The following is a 13,443-nucleotide window of genomic DNA, read 5'->3' as shown; positions in this document are numbered from 1 at the left end:
ACAAGTTTTCAGTAAAAAGTCAATCTAGACACATTCAACTATCCTAACAATCAGATTACATTTTATTTTGACAATTTACAGGCAAGACAACAACAGTTAAAACACGGTACGTAGTCATGTCCGAAGAGATCCTAAAGAAGTACCCAGAGCTTGCCATTGAAGGCTTGCCCACTCTAAAGCAAAGGCTAGATATCTGTAATGATGCTGTGACACAGATGGCTGTTGAAGCTTCACAAGCTTGCATCAAGAATTGGGGCAGGCCTATTTCAGATATAACCCACTTAGTCTATGTCTCGTCAAGTGAAGCTAGGTTACCTGGTGGTGACCTTTACCTAGCAAGAGGACTAGGACTTAGTCCTGATATCCAAAGGGTCATGCTCTACTTCATGGGATGCTCTGGAGGTGTTGCTGGACTCCGAGTTGCAAAAGACATTGCTGAGAACAATCCGGGGAGCCGGGTTCTGCTTGCAACTTCTGAAACTACCATTATTGGCTTCAAACCACCAAGTGCAAAGAGACCATATGATTTGGTTGGAGTTGCACTCTTTGGTGATGGTGCTGGAGCTATGATAATTGGCTCAGACCCAGTCTTAGGCAATGAAAAGCCTCTTTTTGAGCTTCACACAGCAATCCAGGAATTCTTGCCAGAAACTGAGAAGACTATTGATGGAAGGCTAACAGAAGAAGGGATTAGCTTCAAGCTAGCAAGGGAGCTTCCTCAGATAATTGAAGATAACATAGAAGGATTCTGTGAGAAGTTAATCAAAGTTGTTGGATTTCCTGACAAGGAATACAATAAGATGTTTTGGGCAGTGCATCCGGGTGGACCTGCAATCTTGAATCGGATGGAAAAGCGACTTGAGCTGTCACCAGAGAAGCTAAATGCAAGTAGACGAGCTCTAATGGATTATGGCAATGCTAGCAGTAATACCATTGTGTATGTACTGGAGTACATGCTAGAAGAGAGCCTTAAGATTAAGAGGGAAAACCAGGGTGACAATGAATGGGGCCTCATACTGGCTTTTGGACCTGGGATTACCTTTGAGGGAATTCTAGCAAGGAACCTCACTGTCTGACAATAATATTGCTCTCACATATCACTGATACTTTTATTTCTACAGTCATTTTAATGCAATATCCTATAGGGATTACCTTTTGCATATGTTAATGTCATTTGTAACTTAATCTGCAACTAGAAACTCCTCTTGGAATCACTCTCTTAGAAGAAATTGAATTAAGCCTGCTAAAGATCTTTAGTTTAAACAATAAATGATATCAAACCTCCAATAGGCTCTAACTAAAATGACACTTTGTTCAAACCTCCAATGGGCTCTTAACTATCACGTTTATAAGAGAGGGAGTATCAAAGAACAAATGAGGTTGTTTATGACGAGACAAGGGTAGACGAGAAATACCATGTCATTTGGTGGAGAAAAAAGTGACATAACAAAGATCATTAAGCTCATTGGAAATATGATGTTTAAAGGTGAGAAAGCAATGAAAACAAACAAGGGTGTCTCATAAATAAAACAATAGATAAAAACAGGAAGAGCATTACTTTAAGGAGAAAGAACCATGCGATAAAGGTTTATGAATGATAGCAACTGATGCATGATGACAGTATATATATAGCGTTAATTTGAGAGGAAATGATGGAGAAATTGGTGTGATTGTGGCAACTTGTAACTTGTTCTTTCTCTGTTATGTCAACTTGTAACTTGTGCTTACAAAGTTACAAGTCTTTTGCTGAATTGCCGTGGGTAACTTTTGTAACAACATATCCCTGAAACTTCCATTTCTAGTCATTGTAATGCAAAATCTATTGGTGTCTGTTAATGTTACTTGTTACTTAATCTGAAACTAGAAACTCCTCTTGGAATCATTCCCTTAACAGAAATAGAATTAGTCCTGCAGCTCCTGCTAAAGAATTTTAGTTTCAACAAAGATTTATATCTAATTATCGATGGACTCCAGCTCAAATGACACTTACTCTTCCATAATTACGTATGATGTTTTTAAGAGGGAGAAAAAAAAAATGAGGTTATTTATGACAAGTAGACGAGAAATATACATCACTGAGACATAATGAATAGATCATTAACCTTATTAAAATATGTTGTTGTTTAAGAGGAGTGTTATATTCACAATATTTTCACAACAAATCATATATGATAAGTTGTTATTAGTTCTAATTTGAATCAACAACTTATACTATTTTTTTACTCATTCATAACAACTAATAACAACCTACTATTTATGAGTTATGATTTATTATGAAAATGTTGTTGACATAGCATTTCTCGTTATTTAAAGGTGAGAAAGCAATGAAAACAAACAAACAACAGAAAAAAAAAAAAAAAAAAAAAAAAAAAAAAAAAAAAACATTCTAGGGAAACCGAGGGAGAAAGGGGCTGTTTATGAATGATGGTAACCGATGCATGATGATAGGATATATAACTTAAATTTGGGAGGAAATTATGGAGAATTGCTTAGGATATATAACGTAAATTTGGGAGGAATTTATGGAGAAATTGATGTGTTTATGGAGAATTGCTCTTCCTTTCGATGTTAGGTCGATGTTGAGTTGTTGTCGTTTGTCTGATTGTGATGGCAGAAAGGACAACGTATATAAATGGAATGAGCACCAAGATCTCAAGAAAAAAAAAAGAAAAAAAAAAAGTAAAATACTCAACGTTTACGCTGAGAGCTAACCACAAAAAATAATAATAATAAATGATGCAGTTTGTATTTGTTACAAAAATAACCCAAAGTATGATGTCCTATTGTAGGGAAAATGGCAGGAATTGAGGTGTCATTCATTGCAAGAAACAGAATTTTTTTTTTTTTTTTTTAAGAGTAAAACATATGTTTGTGTGGAGAAAACAACAAATGAAGTAATGTTATTAATTATGTGTTGAAAATGAATTCGTTTAGTCAAAAAAGACATCAATTAAAGAGGTAATAAATAGTATGTGCTTTGGATGTGATAGAATGGCAAAAAAACATGCATGTAATCAACCAAATTATTCTATTGGGGACCCATTTCAATCTCAAATTTTGGGACTAAGGCTTATTGTAGTTGTGTAATAAAAATAACCTACAACGTCAATCAAAATTACATTTTCATCATATTTACCCCTCACCCTTTTAAAAAGAAAGAAGAGAAAAAGAATTACATAGAGAATGTTGATTTATTGATAGCTACGGTATTTGTCATAGCCCAGAGACTAGTGAATCAAGCCCTATAAATTTTTATAAAGCAGAAAATAAGTTTCACTCCTCCCTTGTCAATTTCAGGCTTTATAGGTTTTTGTGGCAGCAGTATAAAGTGACAAAATTCAAGGTAAAAACATCGTGCCGTGGCATTGGAATCATTAAATTGATCAGTAAGGCCAGAAAATGCCTGGTGTTCCATACCATTTAGACAAGTACACTACACTTTGGTTGAGCATCAGTAACTAACCATTTGGACAGCTTGACCACATAATTGGAAGTGGGAATAATTGACACTGTGACCAGCTCAAACATATTACAATTGACACAAAATAAATCAACTATGAAAATCATGTTTAATATATAAATATCAAAGCTTTCTGCATCCGCCATCTTTACAACAACCCACTTGACCAATAGTCATAACAAGGAGAACTAGATCTATGTGGAGTGCAAAAAGAGGAACACTTAAACAAGGTAAAATCCACATTGCCTGGTTAAGTTAATTCTTAGATGGCTCTGAACCCGCTGAACATGGACCAATAGGATCTCTGTTACACCACTCCAGAAGGAAGACGGAGGACGAGCTGACCACCAAAAACACTGCAAAATGAAGAATAAAATTTACGGCATTAATGATATTTTTTTTTTCGTTAATGGAATACAATACAAGTGAACATTTGTTGGAGAAAAAATACAGAAAAGTTTGCAAACGAACCTTTTGACATAATAGTAACAGAAGTCTGCCAAGATGAAAGTCTGGACAATTTCTGAGATAAGAACCATAGAAGGCCATAATCCATAACCCAGGGCAACCAGCAAGTGTCCACGAGTATCTAAAACCTGTTGAAAGCCATCAATAGCAACAAGCCAAGCAGATTATGAATCCAATTAGTACCAAAGTAGGATATTTTTGAAACTTAAAACATCAACAAGTTAATGCTATTTAATAGATAAATGTTCACTTTGTGTCTACGAATTTATTAGTGGCATGTGAACCAAATAACCCTGTAGGTGCTATAGCTTGGTGCTCTAATAAAGCAGTTGCTGGAAGAACTAGGCTCTTAAATACTTAAATTTATCAGTCTCATATGTAATAGTATTCAAAACATTTATGTGTGAGAGAGAGAGAGTAGTATGGAAAGATAAAATTGGGGACCTCATTGAAAATCACCAAAAATATTTCTACCAAATTCTCAATCGCAGGGCAATAATTCTGTTATGAGTAGTATACATGGGGGGCAAATTAGTCCAAATGTATTAGAAATATTATATAGGCCAATGAGCTAGCTCAACTAGCACCTCCTCCCCTTATAAGTGCTTGGTTCAAGGAGAGGCCATGTCTTCCAAGCCCATAAGGTGAGTGTGTAACTTAACAATCAAGTGTGTGTACGTACCTCCCTAAACACTTCTTAATGCTTTAGAAATACAATAAAAACAGTTACATATTATTATCTGAAATGGTGTTCTTCATTTTTTTGCTCTTCTATTATCAATATTCCCCTCCCAAAAAGACAGATAACCATACAGATCCCAAAATCACATCAAACCAAATGTAGAAGCAGCATATGCTGCAAACTCCATTTCCAAAATGACACAAACAAATAATAAACCCAACTCAAAACATATAAATCCAAATTTGCAAGATCAAACCTGGAGAACCCAATGAGCACAGCTCAGGAACCTTGCCACACCCAAAGCAAATACATAATGAGCAGTGAATGGTTCAACAATCTGAAAGTCAAGGAATAGAAAAATTATAAAGGAAAGCTGTATATCTATTCATATTAAAACAAATCAAAAAAATAGGCTCATAAAAATCCTTGAAAGCAAAAAAAAAAAAAAAAAAAAAAAAAAAAAAAAAAGGAAAGAAAGAAAGAGAGAGAGAGAAAAAAAGGTACCTTGGTATTCTGCATTACCGCAACTGGGGTAGTACTGAAACGGCTTCCAGATATACACAGAATGCCCAGAAGATCCTGTTCAAGAAATGGTGAGAAGTTGACGGATGAATAAACAAAGCTAACACGGCACAGGGAATCACCTGCATCCAAGTTAAAAAACAGGGATTACTTTCAGCACAAAGGGGGAACAAATATGTTGTTCCACAAAATGCATCAAACTACGCATGAAAGAAGGAAAAATTGCAATTAAGAATTAACCCAACTTGCTTGCCTAAAGATCTAAGGAAGCAATAACTTTGTTTATATAGGTTCAACTGAAAAGACAAAACTGTATTGAAATAAAACGGGAATGAACAAAGTCAAAAGGAGCTTTTAGAGTTGTGTTAACCACATAGCACTAAATAGAGCAAAACTGTGTACAGACTGTTACAACCATGTTTCAGTTTACACATTTTGCCTCAAAAATGCTCCACATCAGTGCTTCTAAAAGTGTGCATATTTGCACATTTGCTACAGTAACAATGCATATATGCACGGCTATTGTAGGTCTTGTATCTAATATTTTAGATTTTTTCCTCTCTCCTTGGCCTCACTCCCTCAGCTTCTCACTCTCACCTCTCTATCGCTTTATCTCTCTCTCAGTCCACTGATGAGTCCAGCCTCACCGATCCGATCACCGATCACCAAGGAACAGAGCAACACCAACACTGCTCCAAACCCAAACCCAAACATGAGAGCTGTTGAGGAAGAAGAAGAGTTCGATAACCCATGAGACCCATCTGCCAAGTCCAAGTCCCAGCCTCACCGATCCAATCACCGTTCACTAAGTTCTGAGAGACAAAAATGGTGGCAGACGAGACTGTGAAGCCTGGAACCTTGGAGGAACAGAGCAACACCAACGCTGCTCCAAACCCAAACCCAAACCCAAACATGAGAGCTTTTGAGGAAGAAGAAGAGCTCGATAACCCATGAGACCCATCGGCCAAGTCCAAGTCCCAGCCTCACCGACCGATCACCGAGTTTTGCTTTCTTTCTTTTGCTTTTTTTCTATCTGGGTTTTTGTTTGGCTGCTCAGAAAGTTAGAGTTGTGTTTTTTTTTTTTTTTTTTTTAAATTTTGTTGACTGTTTGTGTTTGATAGGAATGAATTAGTGGTAGATTTGCGGGTTGATGATGGTGGCTGGGTGGGTTGATGACGGTGGCTGGGTGGGTTGATAGTGGGTGTGGATTGAATATTTTATTTGAATAAATGTGTATAATAGACAAACTAATGTGGGTGTTTTGTAAAAATGAGTGTAAAATAGAAAAAGTAGATTTTAGATGTGCAAATTTACAAAATTTTTGCATCCACTGATGCGGATGCTCTAACCTACACAAAGAATTTAATTGCAGGATGTAAAAGAACCAACACAATTAGTTCCACTTCAAGCAATGATCTCATGAAACTAGAAAATTCGTACAAGAAAAGGGCTTTGAGCTTTGGCAGCCCTTTCCTCAAATTTTGGTTGGCAGCGGGCAGCATCAATTAGCATAGAACCTTGATCAAGCATAAAATTGAAAATTAAATAAAAAGGCCACCTCTCACTGAATTTTTTCTTCATATCTATAATATTGAAGCCTCTGAGAGTTAAAATGGCAACCCAGAGTTGAAAAGAAGCACACAGAATTTTTTACAACTCAAAATGCTCTAAAGAAATCCAGACAGTATGTTTTCCACTTCTGCCAACAAGACCATTTTCCAATGCCTCCAAGACAAGCACAAATCAGGAGTATATTTAAATCGACATTGGAGGATTTATTATAAAGTTATTTATATAACCATAAAGAGAATGTTTAAAAATCTCAAGGATACCAGAATGAATTCCAGAAAGTACCATCAGTATGTGAGGGTATCAAGTAATTTGCCTCTAATTACAAAACCATTCAACAATCACATGCAAATAAAAATGACAGACATTCACAAGAAAGTTATCAAAACTTCATTGTCATCTTCTTCCCTAATACGTAGACCATGACTCTGACAAAGTTTAAACCATTTTCAGGAAATATTAAACAGCGAAGTTCCTGGGAGTCAATTCAAACTGAAAATCACCAACATAACCTTTTGAAAGAAAGAGGAAATAAATTATCGAAAACTCACCACATAATATATCGCAAAGTTGTCCTTGTCCTCCATGTAACTAGACTTCAGGTTAAAACGGATCATATAAATAACCCACAAGGTTGTCAAAAATGTAGCTAAATCAAGTAGGGTGTGTATATCATATTCCATAACAAAACTGCAGTAGAGCCTAACAGCTAAAAAAATAGCTGTTAATTCCTGGGATTTGAGCGATAGTCCTGCAAATCATTGAAAGCAATTATGGTACTGAGTACAGACAGCAAAATAAGAGATGTGTGGCATCAGGTAAACCTCTGCACTGAATATATATATCATTTTGGTATAGAATTACAGTCTTTTAAAAGTCATATATCTCACGGAGATGGTGGGGGGATCTCTCTCTTAAATAAAATAAAAAGAAAATCATAGAACTCTGGTGAAAATAAAAATTTTTGCATGAGACTCCAATCTACCAAACCATACAAACCCCAATTCATCAAAGCAGAGTGAAGGTACCTTATGATCACAAGAAATCTATTACTCCTCTCTCTCATGTTCAACAATGGTTCTTTCACCAACTAAAACAAAATAAATAAAAGAAACAAACACAAACAAAAACAAAAAAAAAAAAAAACAAACAAACAAAACAAAACAAAACAAAAAACCAAAAAAGACAAAGATTAACCAAATTATCAGTATGAGTCAAATTCAATCCTTCAATCTATTCTTAACTCAAATTAGACAGACAAATTCAAAACTTAGAACAATTCAAGCTCTTTAAATGAATGATTGAAATGACCTATTTGAACAATACATGGATACACAGCTACTTTCAAGTCTACCTTCTCAGGTAAGTTAATACCCTATGGCTTTATACAGGTGTATGTGTGCACGCGCAAGCGCATCCATGTGTGTGTATACATATTTTATTCTAGAGGATCAGTGAATCAAGACAATAATGAAATTTTTCTATGTTATGCCTGCCAACTTCGGTAGAAGTTGCAATTCTATTGCCCATCCACCAGATGGGTAATGGATAAGCCATTGATGCAAACAGAAAAGATTTCGAGGAAAAGCAAAACTAAATACCCAAAGATGTAACAATTGTGGTCTAGTTTCAATGTGGGACCTTCTTGACACCTTTCATAAGCTACTTTACTTATTATTGAGTCTTAGTATCAAGTTTATTTAAGTTAGAAAATGGCCAGTTCACTTTTACTAAAATAAGGGCAATTTAGTAAATTCCAAATTTTCTGGAATGGCAGCTCATTGGCTGTAACAAAGGCCCATAATTTTTTTATATATATAAGTAATAAATTTTAATTGAAAAAATCAACAAGTACACAGCTAGTATACTAGCTGAGAATCACACAAGAGTTCTAAAATTACAGTGATCAATAAATTTGAAAAAAAAAAAAAAAAAAAAATAGTTCTAAAATTACAGTGATCAATAAATTTGAAAAAAAAAAAAAAAAAAAAAACTTCTCTGAAGCTGCCATCCACTCAAGCAAAGTCTTCAAAAAATGTGCTTTTAAACCTAAAGTTGTCTGCTCACATCCTTCAAAGCTCCTTCAATTTATTTTGTAACTTGAGTCCTTTTCAAGTTTTCCCATATGATTTAGAAGTTCTGAAGTACTTTTTCTTTATATTTGTAGTTCTAGTGTTTCTAGAAATAGGTTATTTACCAGTTCTTCTAGGAAAGGATTTAGAAATAGCCTATATAAAAGCTTTATTGTGGTCAATAACATTGATAGAGTGTTTAATTTTAATAAAACTCCAACAGCTTATTTTAATTTTTGAAAGTGTAATTGCCTAGTGTGTTTTTTCTTTGTTTCTCGCTATTCATTTTTTTAATACCAAACACATTCAAGATCCAATCTTTTCATTACTTAACCATACCTAACCCTTGAACATCTAACCCTATTCAAGAACCTTAATTTAGTGCTGAATTCCTATAGATCCTACTTCAAAAATTGGTATCAAATCCCATTAAGGACTATGCCATGCTTCACCCATTGCAGCATATTGCATAATCAACTCTATTGGCATATGTTCACATTTCATCTAGATCAAATTATTTTCTGCTTTGCAACTCTAATTGGCTTTGGAACACTAGCTAAACCTTTACTCAAGCTCAACTTGAACATCAAGATATAAGCTTTGACTTTGACCATATAGCTTGGGGATACTCCATTGATCCCAAGGGTAGGTCATTAAGCTCAACTTCCATGACAGTATGAATTGAAATAAATAAATAAACTCAACTTATACTCATCACGGCCATCAATTTAATTTAACAAACAAATTAGGAAATTGAAAGGAAAAAAAAAAATGCCCCCCCTCCTTTTGTTTTCCTCTAAAATTCTTTGATAAACACAGAAACAAACAATTAAAACCAAATGCCAATAACAAAAATAAACAAAGAAACAACACAATCTTTACATATGAAACTCTTATCAAAAACAGAAGAAACCCAATTCGCAAAACAGCATCTCGAACATCAAAAAAATCAAAATCTAATCAATCAGGCTCCTAAAAAAAATTCCCTATAAGTCAAACCCAAAAATAAATGACAAAACACAAACCTGCAATATCAAACAGACATTTCCCACAAAACCCAAGTAAAATAAATTCACAAAAACATAAACTTTCTCCAAAATCCCCCACAATTTCTCATCAACCAAACAAACCCAGGAAAAAAAAAATGACCCAACAAAACAAATTAAGAACTTTTTTTTTTTTTTGGTATACCAGCGCAAGTCTTCTCCTTCATGAGCTTGTAGATGAGCACAGAGATTCCTATGGAGTGTACAGCCTCAGCAGCTACGAAAAGGTTGTCGTGGTCGTGTACGATGAATCGGAGAAGAACCAGCGCCGCCATGCCCGAGACCACGGCCAAAAAGGCCTTCACTTTCGGGGGTTGTCGACGCACCCATGTCGAAACTGCATGGATCGGCGTTCTCTGTGCCCTCATCGCTCTTATCAGGAAGTTTTTTTCTGTGGGGTTTTTGTTTTCCGGGAAAGTGTGGGCGAGAAAGTGAGGGAAAATAAAAGTAATTGGAAAATATAACTAGAATTGATGAAAGTGGGTGTGGAAACTGGAGAAATTGAAAAAACAGAGTTTTCGTTCTTCTGTGACTATTAAGGATTTTTTATAAATAAAAAAGTGTTGTGGTTGGACGTATGACGTGTTTTTTAGGATTCATTTTTTTACTCTTTTTTTTTCATTTTGACTAATACTAATTTCACGACAATTTAAAGGTATTTTTACAAATTGTTGTTGGCCCAAAATTTTATTGGGTTTTATTCGGCTTGTTATTAATAATAGTGTCAATGTTCAACCTAACTCGTAAACACAACACGAACTCGACACGAGTTTTTACAGGTTAAGATTAGGCCTTAATTAGTTTGGATCATAAACGGGTCAACCTACATAAACCCACATAACCCAAAAGCGTTACGATAAGAAACGTGTCATAAGCGGGTTAACCCACATAACCCGTAATAGATACGTTTGACATGTCAATTTATTTATGTCAACTCGAAATGACCCACTTAACACAACTCGTTTAACTCGTATAACAAATAAATATTCATTTTATTTTAGATTTGTCAAATACCTTTTATATCCAACATATATTTTAAATTTAAAAAGAAAAGTAAGTAACTACTAATTACAAAAATTTACAAGGGATATAATTGAAAATTGAAACTTTACAAACCCTAGATCTCTAACCCCTACAAACCTAAATCTCTAAACCTTCTTATAAATATCTAATTTTTTTTTTTTTTATTTCAGTCATACTACTCACTTTACTATCTTATAGTCTCACGCCCAATTCTCAAACCAGTTATTACTCTCTCTCTCTCTCTCTCTCTCATGTGTTTAGTGCGTTTTAGAATTAAAGAAAACCTTTTCTTGGTGCTTCAAAATTTTGCAATAATTTTTTCTACATAATGTTTTTGTTCTATATACTTTAAACCCATGTGATGTTTTAATATATGAGATATATTAACTGTTGATTAAGGCTACGGTTGTAGCTTTTGTCTTGTGCCGTGTGTTTTTTTTTTTTTTGTGTTTGTATTAGTGTTGGACACCGTCTACATATCTTGCAAGTAGGTTTATTGAGATAGATTATAAACTAGAATCTATGGATGATAATCGCAGTCATAGTTAGGATTAGCCTACTATTTGTTCCAATTCTTTCAATATTGATACTTAGCATTTGGCGAGATCTAATGATATTATATTTTTGTTGAACTATGTTATTTTTATTTTTGTTAAATTATGATATTTTGAATTTGAGTTGAAGTGCATGCACTTATTTTGGAGTGTAATGAACTTATTTATAGATGAATATTATATTTTTATTGAACTATATTATTTTGAATGTAGGTTGAAGACTTGAAGTGTATGCAATGCTTTTAGGATGTAAAACAAATTATTTCTAGATGAATGTTATATTTAATATTCTGCAGGTTGAAATGAGTTGTGTTACATTCGTGTCAACCCAACATAACTCGTTTATTAAGCAGATTAAATGGGTTAGGTCAGGTCAACCCGCCTTATTAACAGGTCGGGTTAGAGTTGAAGGATTATAACATGATTATTAAATAGGTCGGGTTAGGGTCGAGTTATTTAATCGAATACCCCTACCTCGACATGATACGAACCTGACACGTTAACCCGAATTGACACCCTTAATTAATATCAGTTTTTTACTTATCAATAATCATTCACCATGTCAACAATTTGTTAAAAAAATTATAAAATAATTTGTGCATTTAGTATTTTTTTTTCTCCTTTTCTTTTTTACTCAAACTAGCATACTTTCCTTATCAAAAAAAAAAAATAAATCATAAAATAAATATATTCTAAAAATATATAAAAGTATATATATTGTGTAATCTTTGAAAGTTTAGATATTGAATGTATAGATATTACATCTCAACATCAAAATATTGTGTGTGTAGGAATAAGGGCCCAGAATCATATATTGGGTTTTGGGTTTTGTCCGAAGACGTTGAATGGTTCGAGAAGGTACAAATAGTTATGAGGGGTTCTAATTTAAAGTTTCATAAGTAAGGGACGAATGGAAGGTGGTCCAAGGAGGAACTCCTCATCGAATATGATGAATGCAGATCAAATCTGTATTCCAACAATCAATGTGACCTTCCAAGAGGCTCCATCGATAAGGACGTACATCATACATGTATAAGAGTGATAGAAACTCAGAAATATCTAAAGAAAAACTGCTACCACCGTATTAAATGCACTACTGCTACTTTTCTGGCCGCATTTATGTAGAAAAGACTCTTGAACAATGATGTCTTGACTACCATGATTCACAGAAAGCTAAAGAGGATGTCTAATGGAGCAGAGACTCAAGTAAGGGCCCAGATAATTAACAAGTGTATGATCAAGATGGTTCAAAGGAAGCTGTATAATGTGATAGACCTTTCATGAGAAAGGGATCAAAAAAATAAAGAGAGAGTATTGTAGCAATCAAAATTGTATTTGTACCCCATTGTTATTGATTTATATAAAAAGATCTCCTCGGATAGTGAATAGTTTCAGCTCTATTTTCATTATTCTTGTTTGATCATCTTTTAAATTCATACTAGCTGTTGTCAAATTCATTAGGGCTTAGTTCTCCAATAGACTTTTTACAATTTATTGTACTAAGCTCACTGGGCCAAGATCCCATACATCTTGGGCTTGGACTACAAAACGTGACCCTACAGTGTACATTTTACAAAATCGTATATATTTTTTAAAAATTGATGTAAATTAAATATAAATAATTGTATACTTTAAAAAAAAAAAAAAAAAAAACCGTGTACCTTCAATTTTATAGTATTGTGTACATTGTTTGGAAATATTGTGTACAGTAAATATAAAGAATTTTATATATTCTTTAAAAATTTTGTGTATAGTGAATATATAGAATTATGTACATTTTTAAAAAAACTATATATGTTAAATATTCATAATTACAAACTATAAACTAATTTCGTACATTCGATGAAGGTTTGAAAATTTGTGTACCTTTAATATTTCAAATAATGTATATTTTTGCTAATAATATAATTATATTTATAATGGTAATGTGTATTCTCAGATACCACAATAAATTTATTATAATTTATATTTTTAATTTAATGTTTTATAATTTAATATTAAATATCAACATTTTCATCTTTTTATTGTAATTACGGTTTTTTCTTTA

General features: G+C 33.7%; 2 protein-coding genes across 2 annotated transcripts; one reads left to right on the top strand and one right to left on the bottom strand.

The window, feature by feature from the left end:
* On the top strand, positions 1-1,162 carry LOC112008420 (type III polyketide synthase B). The gene has a single exon (XM_024040752.2). The coding sequence runs from the start codon at positions 117-119 to the stop codon at positions 1,074-1,076; it is 960 nt and encodes a 319-aa protein (XP_023896520.2). The 5' UTR covers positions 1-116; the 3' UTR covers positions 1,077-1,162.
* A 2,175-nt stretch (positions 1,163-3,337) lies between these two features.
* On the bottom strand, positions 3,338-10,354 carry LOC112008437 (uncharacterized). Its single transcript, XM_024040768.2, is given in 7 exon segments — positions 3,338-3,816; positions 3,932-4,056; positions 4,867-4,947; positions 5,115-5,131; positions 5,134-5,254; positions 7,253-7,452; positions 9,965-10,354. Coding segments are annotated over 7 exon segments (816 nt in total). The 5' UTR covers positions 10,188-10,354; the 3' UTR covers positions 3,338-3,767.
* Positions 10,355-13,443: the final 3,089 nt, after the last annotated feature.

Source organism: Quercus suber, unplaced genomic scaffold (assembly GCF_002906115.3).
Source record: "Quercus suber isolate HL8 unplaced genomic scaffold, Cork oak 2.0 scaffold_142, whole genome shotgun sequence".
Classification (NCBI taxonomy): domain Eukaryota; kingdom Viridiplantae; phylum Streptophyta; class Magnoliopsida; order Fagales; family Fagaceae; genus Quercus; species Quercus suber.
The sequence above is the reverse complement of the archived record's forward strand: the minus strand, read 5'-3'. Positions and strand labels throughout refer to the sequence as shown.

Excerpts from the sequence above, each read along its gene's own strand:
- LOC112008420 (XM_024040752.2), top strand. The coding sequence starts at position 117 with ATGTCCGAAGAGATCCTAAAGAAGTACCCAGAGCTTGCCATTGAAGGC.